Source organism: Vulpes lagopus, chromosome 1, assembly GCF_018345385.1.
Source record: "Vulpes lagopus strain Blue_001 chromosome 1, ASM1834538v1, whole genome shotgun sequence".
Taxonomy (NCBI): Eukaryota; Metazoa; Chordata; class Mammalia; order Carnivora; family Canidae; genus Vulpes; species Vulpes lagopus.
Window position 1 is genome coordinate 6,350,395 of NC_054824.1, and position 23,516 is coordinate 6,373,910.

General features: G+C 37.3%; 1 protein-coding gene across 1 annotated transcript in view; it reads right to left on the reverse strand.

The window, feature by feature from the left end:
• Positions 1-23,516, reverse strand: part of FIG4 (FIG4 phosphoinositide 5-phosphatase) — a 123,965-nt gene that overhangs the window by 69,129 nt on the left and 31,320 nt on the right. Inside the window, exons 6-15 of the mRNA XM_041769989.1 lie at positions 18,560-18,708; positions 15,311-15,439; positions 12,693-12,793; positions 11,281-11,443; positions 10,703-10,800; positions 6,258-6,391; positions 4,868-4,984; positions 3,083-3,128; positions 2,265-2,413; positions 957-1,123 (exon numbers count right to left, since the gene is read on the reverse strand). Coding sequence (XP_041625923.1) covers positions 957-1,123; positions 2,265-2,413; positions 3,083-3,128; positions 4,868-4,984; positions 6,258-6,391; positions 10,703-10,800; positions 11,281-11,443; positions 12,693-12,793; positions 15,311-15,439; positions 18,560-18,708 — 1,253 coding nt within the window. The remainder of the gene's footprint in view (positions 1-956; positions 1,124-2,264; positions 2,414-3,082; positions 3,129-4,867; positions 4,985-6,257; positions 6,392-10,702; positions 10,801-11,280; positions 11,444-12,692; positions 12,794-15,310; positions 15,440-18,559; positions 18,709-23,516) is intronic.

A 23,516-nucleotide genomic window follows, 5' to 3' on the forward strand; every position in this document is an offset into this window, starting at 1 on the left:
CAGGACTGAGGTCAATCTCATGCTAGCACCCTCCCTCATGAAGCCTATGTCTGGTCACCAGTAAACACTCAAAGATCCTTAGGCCCAACCACATCTAGGAGGGCAGGCCATTCCCAACATGGCAGCCCTCTCTTCAGCCCGTCCTCTACTTTGGTTTGCTATGCAGCAACCCAAGGTTAACAGCTCCAGGGGGTCTATCCAAGAGCAGAATATGAGGATTCGGTCTGTGATATCTACTGTGTTGGAAATTCTATCAGGATGGTGGCAGCAGAAGTACCATTTTAACAACTTGTTACTTTCAGTACTCACAAGTCACAAAACGAGATATAATTTAGTGTTAATGCTACTATTCATTTCTAGTTGACATTTGAAAAATTAGCTTGTCAAGACTATGAACCCTGCTTTAAAAAAATAATGATTAAGTACCCTCAAACAAATTTATCTATGGATTACAATGTGACAGAAGCCAAGGAATCAAAGTACTCTGCATTGCTGGGTCGTCTGGGTGGCTCAGTTGGTTGAGCATCTGCCTTCAGGTCAGATCATGATCTTGGGGTCCTTGGATCAAGCCCTTCATTGGGCTCCCTGCTCAGCGAGGAGCCTGCTTCTCCCTCTCCCTCTGTCCCTCTCCGCTCACTTGTGTTCCCATTCTCTCTCTCTCTCTCTCTCTCACAAATAAGTAAAATCTTTTAAAAAACTTTTTTAAGTATTCTGCATTATTTAAAATCTATTATGGGTGGCAAAATGCAAAACTGCACTATTTAAAACACAAAGTTCATTCCTTTATTTATTGGACAAATGTTTATTGAGCACCTTCTAAGCGAGATTCTATTCTAAACTTTTAAAATATCTAATTTTGACTTTACTTATAGTGACTACTTAAAAAAAGGTGTATGTATAAGAAGTAAAATGCGTATCAGGTAAAGTCTTAGAAATGCTTATTATTCCGGAATTACCTGAAAAGGCATTGCTGTAATATCTAGACAGGGTCTGCATGATATCTTTTGAGTGCTGGGTCCATGGTGCTATCTTTCTGTAGGTTTTTACACGATGAACAAGTTGAGAACCACCATACTGAAGGGACAGGGTATCCCCATGATCTTCATAGAGTTCCTCAAATAACCTAAACCAAAGAAAAACAAACATTAAAAAAATTTACCAAAAGCATTATATATGTTGTTCACTTAGCCACATATGAGTTCCTATGAGCCTTTCAAGGAGATTCTTGATGATAAATGCACATGCAAAATACATGCTATAGTAATAGTCTAATAAGTACCAAAGTCATAGAAAACACTAACATGGAAGTGGGGGCACTAAAAACATAGCCCACCAAAGTCAGACCAAAGTGGTTCTAACCTTACTGAAAGAGTCCTATATTCAGCCAGCCAGATCAATTTACCTCCCATAACAGAATTTTCTACCTTTCTGAAAAAAGGACATGCTCTTGTCACTGACAGATAAACCATATTCTTTTCTAAAAACACGTTTGAATCTTGTATTTCTTCAGGTGCCTGTTAAAATTTTCAGTGCTGTGATATCTGTGGATCTGGCCATTTGGAAGCTGATCATTTTCCTCAACAGAGCCTTTATGACTACCTCAGATGACCAATAACAACCGTCACTGTATTTTTAAGAAATTGCACTTCATGCAGTGCCATAGATCCAATGGACAGTGAAGAAACAGTAACCTTTAATGAAGAATCAATCTTTTACATGTCTTATATTTTTAATTCAAAATGTATGAAGGCACATGACTTTTTCTTTCTAATGCTCTCTGGATTTGTTTTTTTGTTTTTTAAGATTTTATTTATTTATTTATTTGAGAAAGAGAGTGTGCATGAGTGGGGTGGGGAGGAGTAAAGAGGGAAGAGGGAGAGGGAAAGAATCTCAAGCCAACTCCATGCTGAGCAGAGAGCCCAACTTGGGGCTCAATCCCAAGACCCTGAGATCATGACCAGGTGCCCTTGGATTTATTTTTTAAAAAACCCACTAGTCTATATTTGTCTAAGGCACTCTGGATTTATCTAAAGAGCACAGTACTTATTGATAATTAACACAAACAAAAAATAACAAAAACCATGGCAATAACATGGCAACACAGGTCTTTAATAGAAATATTACAGAATTAATTTGAAAGAGGTCTTTTAGCAACATAATTTTTGAGAAGCTAAAAGAAGAAACAAGTTCACAGAAGTCATTATTATTAATCAGTTTTGCCTTCTGTTATTACCAGCATTCAAAAGGCAGAAAATAAGATTTACCTAACTGCGTCTGTATCAAATTGTAGATTAGGCTTGTCGATCAGTCCCAAGGAGTACAGCTGATAAGCCAGAGCACATTTTCCCACCATAAACTGTGCTGTGTTAGTGCGGTCTAAACAGTCTACACAGTTGGTTCGAAGAACACCAGTCTAAAGAGAAATAAGTTAAGACTTTCACCCATTATTCAGTGACCAAAACTATTATCTCACTTTAGATCTCCTTTATTAAAAAATAGAAGAAAAGCTGTAGGCAGGGTATTATTCCTAAACAAATAAGGAAGAACAGTATAAAAGGTTATATTTGCTGCTCACTTAATATTGATGCAATGGCATCATTACATCTTCTAGTCTATATGTGAATTTTCTCCCTGAGTTTAAGATAAAACAGCTAGCTAACATTTTCCACATGTACCAATTAGTAAACTATATGTATTTTTCTGATATATCTCCTATATATTGGTATAGACCAAATATTCAGTAGTTGAGGTCATATCTTTCTGGAGCATAATTAATATATGTATAAGTGATTATTTCTGGCTCATTTTCCAAAGTGGTTCTAATTTATTCTTTTCCCATTTCTGTTAATGTTTTGATTCTCAAGAATAAAATTTATAATGTATAGAAAAAATCCACAGGCCATTATTATTTTGGCTGCACATCATTTGCCAGTTAAATACTAGCAGTTAGGCTTTTAAAAATCATTCCCAGTTAATAATTTTGCATTAAATAAGAAGTATCTCTTTCTCATGGATGCTTTCAGAAAACATCATACACTACAAATACAGATTCTTTTTATTATTAATATAGTATCATCTATACCTGCAGGCGACCAGTGGGAATCACACATCCTCCTAGTTCATTCCACCTGTGTTTAAAAATAGACGTTTAAGAAAAATTTTAACAGCATAATCTCTATTCATTTTTTGTTCCAGCTCTTTATAAAGAATCAAAGTAATAGGCCTGAGTGCACCAGAATACTCAGCTGATTCTTCTTATTTTCATTCTTTCTGGTAAGTGACTATACAAATAACCGAGATGGAGTGCTATCCATGCTCTTTTTCCTCACAGGGAACCCAGGAAAGAAGCATTTTAACTTGCCCCCGTGTCCCACACTCAGGCATTTGTCACCCATGTTCAACCAAAATCTCTCTTGCTTTAATTTAAGGCCATTTCCTGTTTGGTTTCTACAGATATGAATAGCAATTGCAGGGCATCTTTCTAATAAAATCTTCCAAGTCTTATCCTTCTCCCATCAATATTAAGATTCTCTACTTCCTCCAGCATCATTTCGTGGAGCTTTGTTGCATTGGTTGGTTGTTTTTGCAGACCTAATTATTTTCCTTTCTACTTATTCGTTTCTCCACGTGCTAATGAATGCCTAGGAATATGTTCTAAGTGCTAATATAATGATATTGATACTTTTAATGATTTAAAACATTTTAATTTCTTAGAATATTTTAATTATTTAAAAGAAGGTGCAGTATAGAAGAGAGTTAACACAACAGGCCTGCCTGCTATCCTCAGAAACACCTTCCTATATGGCTGGCCCTTAGCTGGCATCTGGGAACTCATGTTCCCACCATTCCCAGACGGGTAAGAGTGATCACCATGCCTAAGCTGTCTGTAGAAACAATATGGTTTTACTGAAGATCCTCTTTCCTTATGGGAGTAAGGAATTTTGGTATGTGCCAAGCAGAAGCTGCCCAGGGGCCCAGCCTCCAATAAAAAACCATGGCACTGGGTATCTAATCATCTCCTCTGATTGGCAAGATTTCACATGTGCTGTGAAAACAAGTTGTCAGGGGAATTATGCATGTTCTGTGTGACCCCATTAGGAGAGGACTCTGAAAGCTTCACCTATTTCCTCTGGACTGTGCCATATGTGCCTTTTCCTGTGATAATTTTGCCTTGTATCCTCTGAACTTAATAAATTACAGCCATGGGTACAACAATATGCTGAGTACTTTGAGTTTTCCTACTACATCATTGAGCTGGGGAATGGTCTTGGGAACCACTGTCACAGGTACCTTAAAATTCAAACTATAACGAAAAGATGATTTCTAAGACATACACACTACAGTTGATTGTTCTTTGCTCTTTGCTTTTCTTTTCTTTTGTAAACAATTCTAGTTAGCTGAAAATAAAATGATGGGGATATATAATATCAGTTCCTTAAAAGACAGATAAAACATGGTCCTTGACCTGAAGAAGCTCACAAAGTATCAATAAAGAAAGATTTGTAACCAAATAACTATCATACAATAATAAATATTATTTTCACAGAAGTATTAGTATTTGTAGAAAAAAGTTCCTGTTCCTATTTAATGCTGAATAATAGAATTTACTGCAAAAAATTTTACTTTACAGAAATATTTTGTGTAACTCCATGAAGTAAGAGATAAAGATTCTGTGGCTTCCATCTCAAGATAGATAACCAGAGGAAATCCTGTGCCCAGCGGGAATGTTCATTCCATAATCACCTGAATGTCTTATCTCCCCAAACAAATTCATCCATCTTTCAGGTAGTACAAACTGCTCATATTTAGAATATTTTTATCCATAAGAACAAAATGCTTGATTTCAGTTTTTAAACACCATACGTACTTTTCATCTGGCCGCAAAATGCTACAGTAAGAATCGGGGCGGTTTACAAAGAAACCTGTTTTCTTCACCACACTTTCCGCAATCACATTCAGTCGATCAAGAACGTTACACAGCTTGCTGACAGGAGAAGAAAGAATGAGAACAGTGAGAAGAGCACAAATTTAATACATATTTACCTTTACATATGAAGCAAATAAAGGCCCTAGTAAGCATATTCAGGGATTTAATTTTTAAAAATCTCTGCTTTGTATCCAACAGGAACATTGTAATAATGAGTTTCTATAGTATAATGTGTACTCAATAACTAGCAAGATTTGGTGCAAAGAGACAATAAGGCCTGTATCAACTCTTGGCAAGCCCCAATCTTGGCACACTGCATCCCCTGGAGAGCCTTTCACTACTGAAAAGTCACGTCAGCCAAATCAATATGCATTCATAAGAGGACTGTGAGGAAAGCATGATGCACAGTGTGGGTGGCAGGGGAAGAAAACAATGGAAAATAAATATAAACGGCACCCACCTGTAATCAGGCTGATTCTCTAGGAAAATGTGTGGCTATGTGTGTGTGAGTGTGTGCATGGGTATCTAACTACACAAAATGATTCAGAAAAAAAGTGCAATGAGCTAAAGTACAAAACAATAAAGTATCATTAAAATAAATTAACAAGACCTCAAAATAAACCTACTGTTTATATGATGCCTAGGAGATGAGTAAAAGGGGAATTTGAAGTTAATGAGAGAAAGTTCCTTGGATGAGATGTTTTGAGTCAGATCTAAGATGGGTGCGGGAGAGGGGGGGAAGTGCCCCAGGGAGGTGGGGGTTGAGCTATAGGCATAAAAGGTCAGCAGTGGGACCCTGGCTGCTACACTGGGGGCTGAGCATGCAGTTTCATTTTTCAGGAACAGAATGGCCCCAGAATAAAGAAAATGTTATTACGTTCTGAAACCAGCCAGGTGTTGGGGCTCTAATACTACGCTAAGGAGTCTGGACTTACTATGAACACTCAGGAATTACTGCGGGTTTGTTCACAAGTGAGACTGTCTGAACGTGGTATCTGAGAAAGTGATTAAACAGGAGGATGGGATGAAACAGGGAAAGGTGAAGCCAATGCCTGGAAAGGAAAGTCTCAGAGCGGCGATGTCCTGAAATGACTAGCTACTTCAAAGAGAATGTGCAAGTGGTATAAGTCGTGGGCAAAAAAAAAAAAAAAAAAAAGAGTGGTCAAATAATGTAAGCACTCAAATTGTACATCAGCAGCAAAAAAGTCCCTCAGCAGGTTCATGAAGGAAATTAAAAGAGAGCGTTCACTTTACTGTAGAGATCAGCTTCCTGCTATTTCACATCACAAGAGAAGGAAAATACCAGAACCAAAGATGAGTATCTACTCACCTTTTGGTATACTTGGCCATATCCCAAGGAATGTAAATAATGGTGTGTTCAGGAGGCAAAAACTGGTTGAGGTACGTCACAGCAGCTACAAGTTCTTCACTCAGAATTCTCTCATGCTTTCTTTTCTCTCGTTCCTTTATCAAAAATGAAAGATTTTCAGGGTTCTAATTACCTTAAATCAGAGGAACAGACTTTCATTTTATTTATTGATTTATTTATTTTTTAAGGTTGAGGAACAGACTTTTAACATGTTTACTTTCCAGCGATGACAAGAAGCCTAAGTCTTAAATATCCTGAAATAAAACCTAAAATAAAAATAATATAAATGCAAAGAAATAAATACTTCGTTGAATTAAACTCAACAGATAATTAGCTTCGAAAATTCAAGGAGATAAGATTTTTTTTTTCTTTTTAAATAACTTCCTGCAGCCCCAGGAGGACTGGTTCACCCTCCTGGACCTGGTCTACACATTTCATAATCTGCTTTGGCAGGGGAGAACTCAAGGAACAGAAGAAGGGAATTCCCAACTCCAGCGAGCTAAGAACCAGATGGAAATCAACTGGGTCTGGATGGATAATTCTTAAACTGGCTGAAAGTGCTTCTGTAGCCTACCTGTGTTTTTAAATTTGACTCTCCTAACACACCCTGTGAGGCAACCAAGGCAGGCACTTCCCCCCTGCCCCTTTTATACTGTGGTTGAATATGGTTAAGAGGTGTTCATGGGACCAAATCTTACCTTCTCCCTCCCTGCTCACTGTACCTCCTTACATATTACATGCCTCTCATTCAAGAGAGACTAATGCACTGCTGTACAGCTCTGGGGCTGGCATGCTGGCAGCAGCCTGCTAGCCACATAGCCGTGGGCAAGGCTCTCAACTTTCCTAGGCCTCTCTTTCTTCATCTGTAACATGGGGTAACAACAGTATCTTCCTTACAGCAATAATGTGAGGTTTAAGAGACAAAGCATGATAATCTCTTATCAGAGCATCTGGCACACGGGGACTATTCATAAAACTTAACTATTTTTATTGTTGTCCTGTTCAGGACTTCACTTAGAAACAAAAACAATTCAGTGATAGTAACACTGACATGGTGTGGAGGCACTATTGCTGGCATCAAAATGGGTCTCTGCTGTTTTCAATCATGGTGATTAGTTATCAGTTGTTATGAACGTAATCAGATAACCACTGTGGAAACAAAAAGGGTATCTATTTTGCCCAGCTGAATGAATCAAACAGAGGAATTAGGAAAGATTAAGAACAGTGTTAAATCAGTTTAGGATGAACATATATTTACCTTTTACATCTGAGAAAATTAAATTATGTATCTGGAATTTTTCTCAAAAGCACTTTAAATCAACCAGGGAAACAAAACCTTTTTGAAATTCCCTGATCAAATCTGACATTTCATGAGATGGGGAGGAAAGGTTATCTCATCAACCTTTGATCATGTCTGCGTAAAGAATCTGCTTTGTGCACTGATGACCATCACGGATTAGTGTACTGGGTTGTTTACGCAACCTCCTTAGGGTCACAGACCCTTATTACAACCAAATGAAAACATCACATTTACAAGTGGTTTTGTATATCATCTCAAGGGTTCGGACACTCTCCCCATGACCATCCATGGCTAAAAATCTCTAGCTACAGTTATGCTTGAATCCAGGTTGACTTCCTAATCATTCCCCAGTAACAGCATGGAAGGTGTGTAGAGGCTACAAAATGTCAACCAGCGCCTCCAGCTTCTGTAACTCGGGAGGTGGGGAGGAAGGTGGTTCACAACACACGGTAAAAGAGAAAAGAAATCAAGAAAAGTATTTCACTTTAGTGACTTCATATGGAGGCAGAATAAAGAGTGAATATCCCTCAGTATCACTCCACAGACACAAACGCGTTCTTTGACTCTAATCACAAATTAACAGTTTTCCCGAGTGAACTGAATAAATAACTTCTTTCGTTCCTATGAATAACTAAGGAGAAAAACAACAACTTTTCTATTCCACAAAACAGCAACTTAGGGGATCCCTGGGTGGCGCAGCGGTTTGGCGCCCGCCTTTGGCCCAGGGCGCGATCCTGGAGACCCGGGATCGAATCCCACATCGGGCTCCCGGTGCATGGAGCCTGCTCCTCCCTCTGCCTGTGTCTCTGCCTCTCTCTCTCTCTCTTTGACTATCATAAATAAATAAAAATTAAAAAAAAAAAACAGCAACTTAATCTCTATTTTCTAGTTTATCTCTAGTTATTGCCAGGATTTTTACGACAATGGAATGATAAACAAGTATAATTTTGAAGCCCACTGACTAGCTTTTAAATATTAAAAAATTAAATGTACCTTTAGGAAACCTGGGCAAGAATACTTTACAATCACATGTATTGGTTATCATTTTTTTGAATCTCTGTGCTCAATGCAGAATTATTTCAAACATCATGACCGAATCTCCATTTAGCCATAGCTTTTAACAACAGTACAAGGACTTTGTAAAACATGAATAAGAGTCAATGTTCCCTATTTCAGTGAATGGCATCACCATCCATACACCTGTGCAACCAGAAACCTAGGAGTCAAGCCTGACCTCTCCCCTTCCCTTCTCTCACATCCAGTCAATCGCCAAGTCTCCAGCCTCCATATACTTCTCTCCAGCTCTATCTACCACACCACTGTGGTTTGGGCCAGGGTCACCCCTTTCTTAGGCAATTTGAATAGCCTCCTAGTGGTCTTCCAGCACTCTTTAACCTTGTGCCAATCCATATGGTCTCTTTGTTGAGGTCAGGATAGTCATTTTAAAATGTAAATCTGGTCAAAATCCTCTCAATCATGCAAACCCTTTGATGGTTTTCCATGATACTCTCAGGATAAACACCAGACCCATTGACACACCTTACAAGGCTGTGTGGTCTGACCATAACTATCTCTTCAGCCTCAGCCCACAATAGTACCCTCATCATCTCTGAGGGCCAGAGAGCAGTACCCCTACCATAAGGTCTTTCCTTCCTCAAACATACCATATGCCCTCCCGTCCCAGGGCCTTGATACCTGCTATTCTGAATTGAATACTATTCTCTTCTTGGCCTGGTCATTCAATGCCTCTTCCTTCAGTCTGCATGGACTCATCATCTCCTCAGGGAGATGAGGTCATTCTCTCCCATTATAAGCTCTCATGGCCCCATTTACCCTGTCTTGGTACCTCTGCTGTACTTCACCATCCCCTCCATTAGACTGTTAGCTCTGTGAAGGCATGAACTATTTCTATGACTGCCTTGGCACAAAGGAAACCTTCAAGAATACTTGTTAAAAATGGGAATCCCTGGGTGGCTCAGTGGTTTAGCACCTGCCTTCAGCCCAGGGCGTGATCCTGGAGTCCTGGGATCAAGTCACACATCAGGCTCCCTACACAGAGCCTGCTTTTCCCTCTACCTGTGTCTCTGCCTCTCTCTCTGTCTCTCATGCATAAATAAATAAAATCTTTTAAAAAAAAATACTTGTTAAAAATGAACTAAAAGGACACAGGATTCCTTGTTTTTTTGTTTTTGATGTAACTGAGTTATATTTATTAACCAATCTCTCAGAACAATCTCAGACACTACTAATTTATTGGTCACTGCTACAACCACAACATATCAACACCCTTGTTTTTCATGCTTTCAGGGTTTTCTTGTCTATGGACTGAAATTCTTTCAATGCACATGGATGCAACAGATACAAATACAATTTATTATCTAGTCTCCTGCTCTCCATCCTAGGCTATTGACCCAAGCGCCCACTCATATACACATGATTTGCTGACCACACAGTGTACTCTCACCAGGAAACACAGAACTATAAGGCCATGCCACTACTTTGTCCACCTGGTTCTTAAACCACGACAGTACTCCAATTTCCGAATCCGGCCCCTAGAACTTATTACTACATATTAACCTTCCTAAGAGATCTCTGGATGGTCAAGGGGATGGGCTGTATCAAGGCTAGGCTGTGGTTCTGTGATCTCCATGTTTCCATCTCTAAGCTGTCCTGGAAACTTAGGCAGAATTTCACTCATTTCCACTTCACCCATGGAAATCACTTCCTTCCCTGGGAAACATACTGCTGCTTCTCTCAGGTACCCAGGGAAGAGGCCACATAGAATCTAAGGCCAAAGGACAATAGCTTAGGCAGTCAGGCACAGTGCTCCAACACAACACAGAAAGTCTACAAACTTCTCCTCTGAGAACTTCAATTATATTATATTATAATATATTATATTATATTATATTATATATTATATTATATTATATTATATTTATATGTATATAAACAAAACCAAAAATATATATATAGAGAGAGACAAAAACAAAAACAAAAAACGTCTCTTCTGAAGAGAGGTAAAGCAAACTTGTAAACCCCTTTGTGCTGAGGAAGAAATTTTCCAGTGCAACTGAGTTTTATAACCAAACTGAGCACATCATACCTTCACTAAATTCAAGATGATGATGGGGGAGCCAAACCTTTGAAGCATCTGGTCAAAGTGAAGGGCGGCCACATGTGCAAATGGATCGGCCTGATCCACTAAGGGGGATAAAAAGGATGAATAAATACCAGAATGAAAAATATAAAGCACAAATAAAGGAAGTATACGGTTTGGTTTCTTCTTTTTTTTTTTTAATGTTTAAAGAAATGCAATTCAACTAATCTAGCAGTTTCACTTCCCAAATTCCTGTTGAGCTTATCCAGATACTGATTCTTCACATATTATTGAATTTGACTGATTCTTACATTTCTTTTTTTTTAATTTTTTTAATTTTTAAAATTTAAAAAATTTTTTGATTCTTACATTTCTGAAGTAAAATACAATTTACTAGCAGCCAAAATTAAAGAAAAATTATAAAGTTACTGAACAAAATAACAGAAGTCCTTCTTATAAATTATCTACCTTCCAGTTCTAAAACTTTGTTGGAATCTATGAATTTATGGACTTCTGTGACAACAGTTCATCATCTCAAAGTGTGGGTAAAGAAGAGTTACTATTAAAAAGATTGCTCCACATACATGTAATAGGTGGTTTAGGCATCATAGTTGAAATGTCCTGAGACCAGTATAAAGGAACAGATCCTCTAACTTGTACATATGAAGAATAACTTCCTGCAGTAAAAGACATCACAGAAGCATCACAGAGTATTTGTTCAGTCTCCACTTCATTTGCAACATCACCCTGAAAAGAAAGGTGACATTAAAGATAACTTATATTCTTAGAATTTTTCAGTGAAAAAAATTTCTAAGTATACAATGAAATTATAATCCCCATTCTTTAGGACATTATAAAAGAGGTAAATGTTGATCAATATTCAATGTGCACATTAGAAAAGGAAAACCATTAAAATGCAACAAAGAAGGCAATTAAAAATAGCTGAGAATAGACTAGGAAAAAATCGAATTAAATGGCTAATAATACAAGTAGCAGACAGAGAACAGCTTGAGTGATATAAATGGCAGAGAGGGAGAGAAAAGGAAAACAATTACATGAAATTATACAGGAGGTTAGGAAGACCAGCAGAATATAAAACTTCAATTCTGAAGACCAGGGAAGAATGAAAGGACAAAAGAGCAAGATTCAAATAATGCCTGATGGACAGAAGGGAAAAAGGTTTTGAGTTAGCTTTACTCATAAAAGTATAGAAGGATACGACAAAGAATAATTTTGGAGGCATTGATAACATGTCTGTTTGATTATTCTCGAAATATTTGAAAATTGTAACAGCAAAATTGCAATTTTTCTTAGAGCACTAGTTATAACTATTTGCATTGTGGATATAATTTTAAGCACAATGTTGCTATTTTAACACAGGATTAAACCCAATGTCTCACTCAATCTGTCTACTCAGTCGTACATCTGCGTAAGACTCAAGCTGTCTACTGCAAATAGAGATGAAACACTTCGAGGGGATAACAGGACTGATGGCATGATAGAATTTGTTGTGGTTATTTTCTAGGAGTGAGCATATTAGGAGACTGCCTGGAGCCAAACCAAAGCAGAGGCGAGGGGGCAAAGGGTTTCCATGCCTTGCTATACTCTGTCTTCTCATCAAGGATGCTCTACCAATGACTGCTCCCCTCCACTTATTCCTCTGATGGAGGTGTTCTGCTATTTTAGTCACTACACTAAATATGCACTACATTTTTTTCTGTATATTACAGAAATGGCTCATCCTCCAAAACATGAGACATGTTTCCTAACTCCCCAAGGCAATGCATAACTTGCTCTAAGATAGTCAATTTTTCAGAACATCTGTACACTAGTCACATTTCTGATAAGCCTCAGATAGTCCGGAGCATTAATTATTCTCTTGATCATGTCCCGAAGTAAGAAATGCCACTTTCTAGAATTCCACTTTGCTTCCTCTGTCGGCAAAGCTGATGTGAAAGGTTAAGAGGTCAGCAGCACTGCTGCTTCTCCACCTTACCTCACAATTTGCACCTCTCTTGAGAAAGCGGGTCCCGGCAAACTTACTGGATCTTCTAGCTATTAGAGTCACATAGACTGGTCGTCCGTAGATCAACAACTCTTAGAAATCAAGTTAAAGCTGTTTGAGCACTCACACCAAACTGTCACACCACAGCAAGAGAATCATTAGACCCTAAATATACATTTAAATATATCTTGTCCAGGAGCACCTGAGTGGCTCAGTGGTTGAGTGTCTGCCTTCAGCTTGGATCCCGGGGTCCTGGGATCAAGTCCTGCATCAGACTCCCCTGTGGGGAGCCTGCTTCTCCCTCTGCCTCTCTCTCTCTCTGTGTCTCTCATGAATAAATAAATAAAATCTTTAATAGATAGATAGAGATAAATAAAATCTTGTCCAGAAGGTTAAAGAATACCAAAAAGCTCCACTCAAGAAGGGAGCAGCATTGGGTCTGTTCTTCCAAACTAGGCAGGTAGTAAAGCAAAAAGAGGCCTCCCAAAGGAGTGGTTTCCACGAATTTCAGAGGAAATGGTAAAAAGGTATAAGGTTAATGGCCAAGGGAAGAACTGGTCTCTCACCACCAACTAAAGGATATAGACAGGTAAAACTAATTCTTCCTTATTCTTCAGAGATCAGACACCTCTCATAGAGAGTATATGTCACTTAACAGGGGATTAATCATGAAACAATATATAATAGGTAGGGAATGCAGTAAGTATAATACTGTAAGAATTGCCCAAATTTGTCACCCAACAGCAAGAACTAAACACTGTGAATTGTGTAGTTGATATGCAGCTTTGATTATGTCACCTTATTTAGCTTTCTGAGCCTGAGTTCATCTTCTGTAAAATGGTATAGAACTAGTAAAGTAACTTTATGCAGTGGTTGGCAGGACTAGGTTACGTAATGTGTGTAAACCAGGGTCTGTCCTATGGTAAATGCTGAATAAACAGCAATTTTTTTTTTATCATCATAAAGACTTCTGGAATCCATTAAGTGCTTGGTAACTAAGAAACGAGATTCATCATCTAATCTAATGAGCTTTAAAACCATAATCCATGGTTATGGATTTAAATAACCATCGTTATTTGCTTATTTAAATAAACACAAACAAAAACATTTACTGTGCATAATACCTGCCTGGCCCTGAATTAGCTCTTGGTGATACAAAACAGTGTAGAACTACCTCTTAGAAAATGCCTTTAGAAACTGTAGCACATTCTTTTTTGGTGTCCTTGGTGGTGAAAACCTTGTGTTCTTTCCAGGTAGATTTCACTTTTGGAAACAGAAAAGTGAAACTCAGGGCCGAATCTCATTATTCAGTGAATAAACCAGGCAGATAATACTACTCACTGCTTGGAAATGATTATAAAGTAATGAGCCTGACTTGCAAGTATAGCACATAAATCTCACTCATCCTCATTTCAAACTTCCTCTGTGTCTTCATCTAGCTTCTCTTCTCCCTCATTTGCCATAAAGAAGGCACCACCAGCCCTCTTTAGGACGAACCTCTCCAGGTATAACCCTTGATGCCACTCCTCCTAAATGTTCTGGTACAAGAAAAAAATATTACTAATCACATTCACCCCTTAATGATTGCAAAATAACCACTTCTTTAAAGTTTTCACCATAGGTATTAAAAAAACCTAAGATAAGAAAGAACATCAACTGGAAAACTAGCTGGGTGTACAAATGTCCTTTTGATCTCAAAAAGGGACAGGAAAAACCTAAATACCACTCCTCGAAAGTATACAGTGTCTCTCTAAGCCTCATAGCATAAGAACACTTTCTGGAAAGGTTTCAACTATAGCTAGAAATTAAATAAAAGGGGAAAAAAAAGTATTGATAAAATTGAACTCAAAATCAGCTTAACCCAAGGTTCAACCTATATCTACTTAATCTATTATATCCCTTTCCAATCCAGGATTTTATTATATTATGCCTGAACCACGGCAATTTCCTAACTCATGTCGCCTACTCAAGTCTCATTTTATCTAATCCAGCTTGAAAATAGCTGTCAACTCAACCTTCCTAAGAATCCCCCTCTATGTTACCCTCTTGAAAAACACTTTCAAAAGTTCAGGCACCAAACCCAAAATACTTACTTAGTCTGACCAGCAAAGCAATTTGGTGACTAGCAATCTGACTCCCCGCAACCCACTACATTGTACTTCCCAAGGATTTTATATGCAACTCCCATGAACTTTTCTACCCCTACACTTGTGGTGCTTTCTCCTCCTATGAGCTTGCTCCCTGCTTCCTTTTAAGGTCCTACTTTTGTTTAAAGTGAAGGCCAAGCCTCACTTTTCCTACAAGCCTGCCCCATCCTCCCCACCTGTCAGTGATTCTGCTCCTCCTCTCAGGTATGAATGATATTTATTGCCTATATCACTTACTATGCACATAGTATTTTCTTCCCTGCTGTTTATCTCTCTATGCACATAACAGATCTGTTCAAATGGTCTGCATTACTCTTTCTATTTCCACTACCTGATATCATGAGTAAGTTTTCCTGCTAGGTGCACAGAATGATAATTATAATCTGATAATTCATATACAGTCTTCTACAGATTGATACACCATAAGTTTAATATTATCTTAGTTTTTTTAAAAAAGGATACTTGACTGCCCACAGAACCCATGAATAATATACAACAGCCAGTCACGATGCACAGTATTTTTAATTATATCCAGAAGTTCACCATTCCACACATACTTCATATAAGGCTCACTACAGATCCCAAATACACCTGAAAAATAAAAGTCAGTATCAGACATACAAGGAAATTGGTCTACACTCAACTCATTTTTAAGTTCTTAATTTCTTGTTTTTAACTTCAAAATAAAATGCCTGATTAATAGCACTGCCATTTTCAGTGGCTGGAATTCATATCATCACCCAGAACACCGTGTTGATTCAGTACAAAGTGGAAGAATGAACACATTTTTTCCGATTTGTGAGTTTTTAACCTAAGAGAAAAGAAAACAATAGGGAAATTAAGGACACATGGACAAACACATGATGAAGGCCAAAGATTCCAGAGTACAGTGGCTGGAAGCGCTGCTCTGGGGTCAGAGTGCCTGGATCCAAACACTGGCTCTGCCTCTCATCAGCAGGATGACAGAGGTAACCAAGAGTGTTACTACCTCAGTGTCCACTTTCTCATCTGTACCTGCATCATGTGGTTGCTGTAAAGATGGTAACGTTGGTAATGCGCTTCAAGTGCTTCAAACAAGCTTGGTGCCTTATGGATACTTCCGTAAGTGGTAGTTATTAGCATATCAGGCTTCTTCTAGATGAAGTAATTAATTTCACTAAATGTGATTTCAGCATATTCAGATACATTGATTAAACATCAGTGAGTTTTACTAAACTTATATAAAGTGCAAAATGAGAAATAAGTATCATTATGGCTTAAAAGACTGTAACAGTGGGATGCCTGGGTGGCTCAACTGGTTGTGTGTCCAATTCTTGATTTCAGCTCAGGTCATGATCTCAGGGTCATGGGATCAAGCCCTGACCTGGGCTCTATGCTCAGTGGGAAGGCTGCTTAAGGAATTTTGTCTCTTCCCCCCATCAAATAAATAAGTCTTTTTTTAAAAAAGACTAACAGTTTTGGATAGCAGGCTATTTTTCTTCTCAAAACATGGTATGGTAAGAGTGTTCATATACTGCAACAAATACACTTGGTTTGATTGATAAAACCTAAACTTTCCCTACCCTTTCAATGCTTTACACAGAGCATGAATTATACACACAGGAACCAGAGTCCCATCTCTGTGACCTCTGGCAAGTTACTTTACATCCCTGAACCTCAATTTTCTGAACTTTAGAATGATGATACTATCTCAGAGACAAATTCAGATTAAATAATACATGCAAAGTGACTAATATACCACCTGACATAGTAGGGACTTTTAAAAAATGTATTATTTTCCTTTCTACCTGCCCCTTTATCTTCTACCCTCACTCTGTTTCCTATCAGTTTCCCCATGTGGTAGAAGAATAGTGCCCCCACCCCCGAAGATGTGTATATCCTAATCACCAGAACATGTGAATATGTTATGTTATATGGCAAGGAAGAATTAAAGTTGTAGATGGAATTAAGGCTGGTAATGACCTTGAGATGGGGAGAGTATTTTGAATCATCCAGATGGGCCCAATGTAATCATAGGGTCATTATTTATAAGTGAAAGAGGAAAACAGGAATATAAGTGTCAGCGTGATATAATGTAGGAAAAGCCTTGGCCAGCCGTTGCTAGTTTTGAACATGGAAGGGGCCCCAAGCCAGGAACTATGGGTAATCTCTAGAAGATGGAATGGCAAAAAAAAAAAAAAAAAAAAGGATTTTCTGCAGTGTCCAAAAGGAGCAGAGCCCTGCCAACATCCTAATCTTAGTTTACTGAGACCTACTTTGGACTTCCAACTTCTGTAACAGTAAATTTGTAGTTTTAAGTCACTAAATCTGTGGTGACTTAACAGCTATAAAAATCTAATACACACTGTTATTCATATCCATTACGTAGAGTTGTTCCAGAGACAGTAAAAAATTAAGTAGCTTTTAGAGGCTTAATTCAGATTTCAGAACAAATATTCAAATTCATATTCAGGATGACATAGTAATACTTTTAGTTTTTCTATTCCTAAGTGTGATATTTAGAAGCAATGATGCAAGCAAATATTCAGCCACCTCCACCTGTCTCTAGTAGCATAGGTTACAATTTGGGAGCCTAAACCAGGGCAAATTTATGTGATCTTGACATTCTGAGGTGGAGAGCATGCGCTGAGTTTGGCCTTAGAAGGGATAGTCAATCTAATAGATTAAGGGCAATGGCAGGGATGGCATCCAGTTTAAGTAACTCTCTAAGTCTTCTTAGAGTGACCAAGAACCTTTGACAAAATGCTAATAGAGCATAGGCTCTTCTTGAGTGTCCTGCAAGGACAAACCTTCTGGAACTTTAGATTACATTCTAACTCTGCACCCACACCTTTATTGTCACTATTATTCAAGTTGCACAGAGCAAAGTGCCCAAGACACTAATGACTTACTATGTTTCCATAATAAATCCAACTCAGCTAAACTGCTTTAAGTCTGAAATGATTCCTTTACAACATTCACTTTAGCAATGCCTCTGGCTTTAGCTCTCTAGACCAACCCAAAAATCTAGGGATAAAAGTACCAATCCTGCTTTGTGGTTGGTTGGTTGGTTTAGGATCTCCAGGGTGGCCCCCACATGTGGTCCTGCAGTGATCCCACAGTGGTCCTGACAGAACCAAGGCCTATGGGGACACCTGGGTCAAACTGGGACCAATCAAAATAAGAACAACCTCTGATCCACTGCATTGGTTCCTTGGCACACTGGCCATGTGATCTTAATCTCTATGTCTCAGTTTCCCACTTAATCTTTATTTCTTTAAAAGTGGCATCATACCTACTGAGCAGAGTTTTTATGAGAATTAGAGATATTGTAGTAAATGTCTACAACACAAGAGAGAACTCATGATGAATTTTTTCCAAAACTCTATGAAGGAAAAAAAGGTGATGGTGTGTATTCCCCAATATTAAAAAAAAAAATTCTCTGTTCAAACTTCATCAAAAGTCTAGATCTAAGTGTATTCTATTAAAAGTACATGAAAATTTGCTAGGAAAATGTCAACATACAATTTTCTGGCTGGCCCACAAATGAAATCACATTGTGATTAATGATCTCTATAAAAATGAATTAGTCAAGTTTATATTATCCAAAATAACCTCATGTAAGGACACAGAGCAATAGAGGACAGAGGAATATGAAGGAAACATGAGTTAATGAGATGCCATTTCACAGATGCGATATAACCTACATTAGATGTGCTGAAAACCACCTACCACTTCCACCTTGTGTAATTAATCCTTCATCTTCAAAGATGTCGAAACTCTCCTGGCGAGTCTGAGTTGTTTCTGACTTTAACATCTCCAGGGGCATTCGCAAGACAGTGAGATTATACTGAAGTGAGTGGGACAAATCATAGCTGTAACTGAGAACATAACTGAAACTTAGTAAGAATTATAAAAGCAAAACATATTTCAGTCTTGGCTCCCATATGGAATTAAAAAACTGTGAATGGCATTAGCACCTGTTCCATTACTTGAAAGTGATGCTATTCAAATAAGCACTGTAAAACACAGTAAATCATGAATTTAATTAGAAACTTAAAAATCATTCCATCCTCAAAAAATTAAAAACAGAAATACTATATAATCTGGGAATTCCAATTCTGGGTATTTACTCAATGAAGATAAAAACACTAATTTGAAAAGATATATGCACCCCTATGTCTGTTGCAGTATTATCTACAATAGCCAAGATATAGATATGGAAGCAACGTAAGTTTCCAGTGATAAATGAATGGGTAAAGATGTGGTATATCTGCACAATGGAATATTACTCAGCCACACAAAAGAATGAGCTCTTGCCATTTGCAACAACATGGATGGATCTAGAGGGCATTAAACTAAGTGATATAAGTCAAAAAGAGAAGGACACATACAGTATCATTTCATTTATATGTGGAATCTAAAAAACAATACAAACAACCAAATAAACCAGAAACAGATTCATAAATACAGAGAACCGGTGGTTGCCAAGGGGAAAGAGGTAGAGGATCGGCAAAACAGATAAAGGGGATTAAGGGGTACAAACTTCCAGTTAAAAAAAAAGTCACAGAGATGAAAAGTACAGCTAGGAAATATAGTCAATAATATCATAATAATGTTGTATGATAGATGGTAGTATACTTATCATGGTGAGCACTGAGTAATGTATAGAATTGTCAACTTACTATGTTGTACACCTAAAACTAATATAATATTGTATGTCTACTATGTTTCAACTAAAAAAATTATTGCATGACTTAGGCATTTGCACAATTAGAAATATATAATACATGTATCTATTGGCCCATTTGCATGTCTTTTTGGAGAAATGTCTGTTCATTTCTTCTGCCCATTTCTTGACTGGATTATTTATATTTTGGGTGTTGAATTTGAAAAAAATATTACCATTTACAATGACATGGATGGACTGGCGGTTATTATGCTAAGTGAAATAAGTCAATCAGAGAAAGACAATTATCACATGGTTTCACTCACATGTGGAATTTAAGAAACAAAACAGAGGATCATAGGGGAAGGGAGGGAAAAATAAAGTAAAATGAAATCAGAGAGGAGACAAATCATAAGAGATTTTTAACTATAGGAAACAAACAGGGTTGCTGGAGGGGAGGAGGGCAGGAGCATGTGGTAACTGGGTGATGCAATGAGCACTGGGTGTTATATGCAATAGATGAATAACTGAATTCCACATTAGAAACTAATGATACATTATAGGTTAACTAACTGAATTTAAATAAGTTTCAAAAAAGAGAAATATACAATACAATGTGAGTGATCAACATTCACTAATTTGCAATGTGCATTTTTTGCTTCACAATGAAATCAGTCTAACTTCATGGCCATGTGCAAAGGGGTCACATTCTGATACATATCAGAATGGAGTTCTATAGATGTTACAACATCCATGCAATAGTGCATGGTCTGTACTCTATGAACAAAAATATTTCTATTATTTATTAGTGGTAATATCATAACTGATTTCATAATAAAACAAGAATAAACAAATGATACAGCCATTACAATAAAAAAATGTTTCAGGAGAGTAATAGGCATCCAAAGTAACAGTCTTTGCAAATAAAATTTGGCCCTGAGGCCAAAAGAAACCCATTTTACAATCCTGATTTTCAAACAATTAATAATTTAAAAAATATCTATAGCTGTACATTTTAGCACAGAATTTCAGAAGGTATCTAGAATTCTTTTGGTTTACACAAATGTACATTTTAGTAATATTTTCAGATGGCTACAATTTTGTCTAGAAACTCACATATTATTTCAATTATGATTTCTTCTTTAATTTATTCATATAATTTGATTGAACTTGATTTGTTTCATCTATGAAATTCAATTTTACCATATTTGCTAGATGGAGCCATTAATTTTACCAGCACCTAATCTCAGGGATAAAAGTTATATTAATAAGTTGGTTTTTCAGGGTGCCTAGGTGGCTCAGTCAGTTAAGTGTCTGCCTTTGGTTCAGATCATGATCTCAGGGTCCTGGGACCAAGCCCTGCATCAGGCTCTGTGCTAAATGAGGAATCTGCTTCTCCCTCTCTCTCTCTCTGCTACTCCCCCTGCTTGTGTTCTCTCTCTGTCTCAAATAAATAAATAAAATATTTTTCAAAAGAGGGTGGTTTTTCAATCACATTTACAATAGCATCAAAAAAAAAAATACTCAGGAATAAATTTAACCAAGGAGGAGAAAGATCTTACACTGAAAATTAGAAGACAATGATGAAATAAACTGAAGCTGCAAATAAATGGAAAGATATTCCATGTTCATAGATCAGAAGAATTAATATTGTTTAAGTATCTATACTACCCTAAGCCATCGATAGATCCCTATCAAAATTCCAAAAGTAGTTTTGACAGAAATAGAAAAAACAATTTTAAAATTTGTACAGAATCACAAAAGACCTCTAATAGCCAAAGCAATCTTAAAAAAAAAAAAAAAAAGAACAAAGATGAAGGCATCATACTTTGAGATTTCAAACTTTTTACAAATCTATAGCATTCAAAGTAGCATGGCATAAAAATAGACACATAGACCAGTGGAACAGAACTGAAAGCCCAGAAATAAGTCCATGCATACAGAGTCAATTATTTGACAAGGGAGCCAAGAAGACACATGGGGAAAGGACAGTCTCTACAATAAAGGGTGCTGGGAAAGCTAAATAACCATTTACAAAGAATAAATTGAACCCTTGTCTTACACCATTCACAAAAATTAACTCAAGGTGGATTAAAGACTTAAATTAAGACCAAAAATTGTAAAACTCCTAGAAGACGACAAAGGGTGAAAACTCTGCCATTGATTTTAGCAAAGATTTTATGGATATGACACCCAAAACACAGGCAACAGAAGTAAAAATAAACAAGTGGGATGATAGCAAACTAAAAAGCTTCTGCACAGAAACAAAAACTCATCAAAATAAAAAGGCAACGTATGTAATGGGAGAAAATATTTATAAACCATTTATCGGATGGGGGTTAATATCCAAAATACATAAGGAACTCATACGACTCAAGAGCAAAACAAAACAAACAAAAAACCCAAAAAAGTCCAATTAAAAATGGACTAGACATTTTTCCATAGAAAATGGCCAACAGATACGTGAAAAAAAATGTTCAACATCACATCAGGGAAATGCAAATTAAAACCACAATGAGGGATGCCTGGGTGGCTCAGCGGTTGAGCGTCTGCCTTCAGCTCAGGGCGTGATTCCAAGGTCTTGGGATCGAGTCCCATTTCTGGCTCCGTGGGGAGCCTGTTTCTCCCTCTGTCTATGTCTCTGCTTCTCTTTTTGTGTCTTTCGTGGATAAATAAATAAAATATTTTTTAAAAAATTCTAAAACCACAGTGAGATAGCAACTCATACCTGCTATAATGGCTATTATCAAAAGACAAGTGTTGGCTAAGCTGTGGAGAAAAAAGGAACCCTGTGCACTGTTGGTGGGAATGTAAATTGGTGTAGTTACTGTAGAAAATAGTATGGAGGTTCCTAAAATATTTAAAAACAGAACTACCATATGATCCAGCCATCCCACATTTGAGTATATAGCCAAAAGAAATGAAATCATCATCTTGAGAGCTATCTGCAGCCCCATATTGACTGCAAGCATTATTCACAATAATCAAGACATGGAAACATCCTGAGTCCGCAATGGATGAATGGAAGAAGAAGATGTGTCTGTGTGTATATATACATGTATGTGTGATCCCAGAGCTTAGTATGGGGATACAAACAAAGTTGTAGTTGTGGAGAAGACCATCTCTAACAGTACACACACACACAGAGTAGGATACTACTCAACCATTAAAAAAAAAGGAAATTCTGCTATGTGCAACAACACGGATGGATTCGATTCTGGATCTCAGGATCACACCCTGAGCATGAAGGCAGATGCTCAACCGCTGAGCCATCCACGCATCCGTTTAAGAGCTGTCATTGCCCAAATTATAATTTCATTTAGTTGAATGTTTTTGTCTTTTTCTTTGCGAAAGGAATCCAGTTCTCAACATATATAATAATTAGAATGAGAAGTTTGATATTAGCTATGGTCACTCCAATCTCTCAAAATCCTCACCTATGTATCTTTAGTAAACTAATTTTCTGTCTTCATAATGATTATTTTAAATTTATCAGCTGTTTTCTAAGTTCTGGCCAATTATTTCCTGAACTCATAAGTAAAAATAGAAGTCCTTAGATGGATATATTTCTTACTTATCGGGCTCCCTGCAAGAAGCCTGCTTCTATGTCTCTGCCTCTCTCTCTCTGTGTCTCTCATGAATAAATAAATAAATCTTAAAAAAAAAAACTCTTAATCTTGTGATTTCAATAAGTACCTTGAATCTGTTTTAACTTATGATTCTACATTTGAACATATTTAAATATCAACCAAATGGTTATTACTGATAAGCTTTTGAATTTCTGAATTTTAAATGACTGCTTTGAATATGCCTTCACTTAAAAAAAAAACATGGATGGAATTTGAGGGCAGTATGCTAAGCAAAATAAGTCTGATTATTTCCATATGTTCTTCACTTCTATGCAGAATCTTAAAAAGCCAAACTTATGGAAATAGAAAGTAGAATGGTAGTTTTCAGGGGCTGGGGCATGGGAAAAGGTAGGGTGGGCAAAAAGGAGACACGTTGGTCACATGATACAAA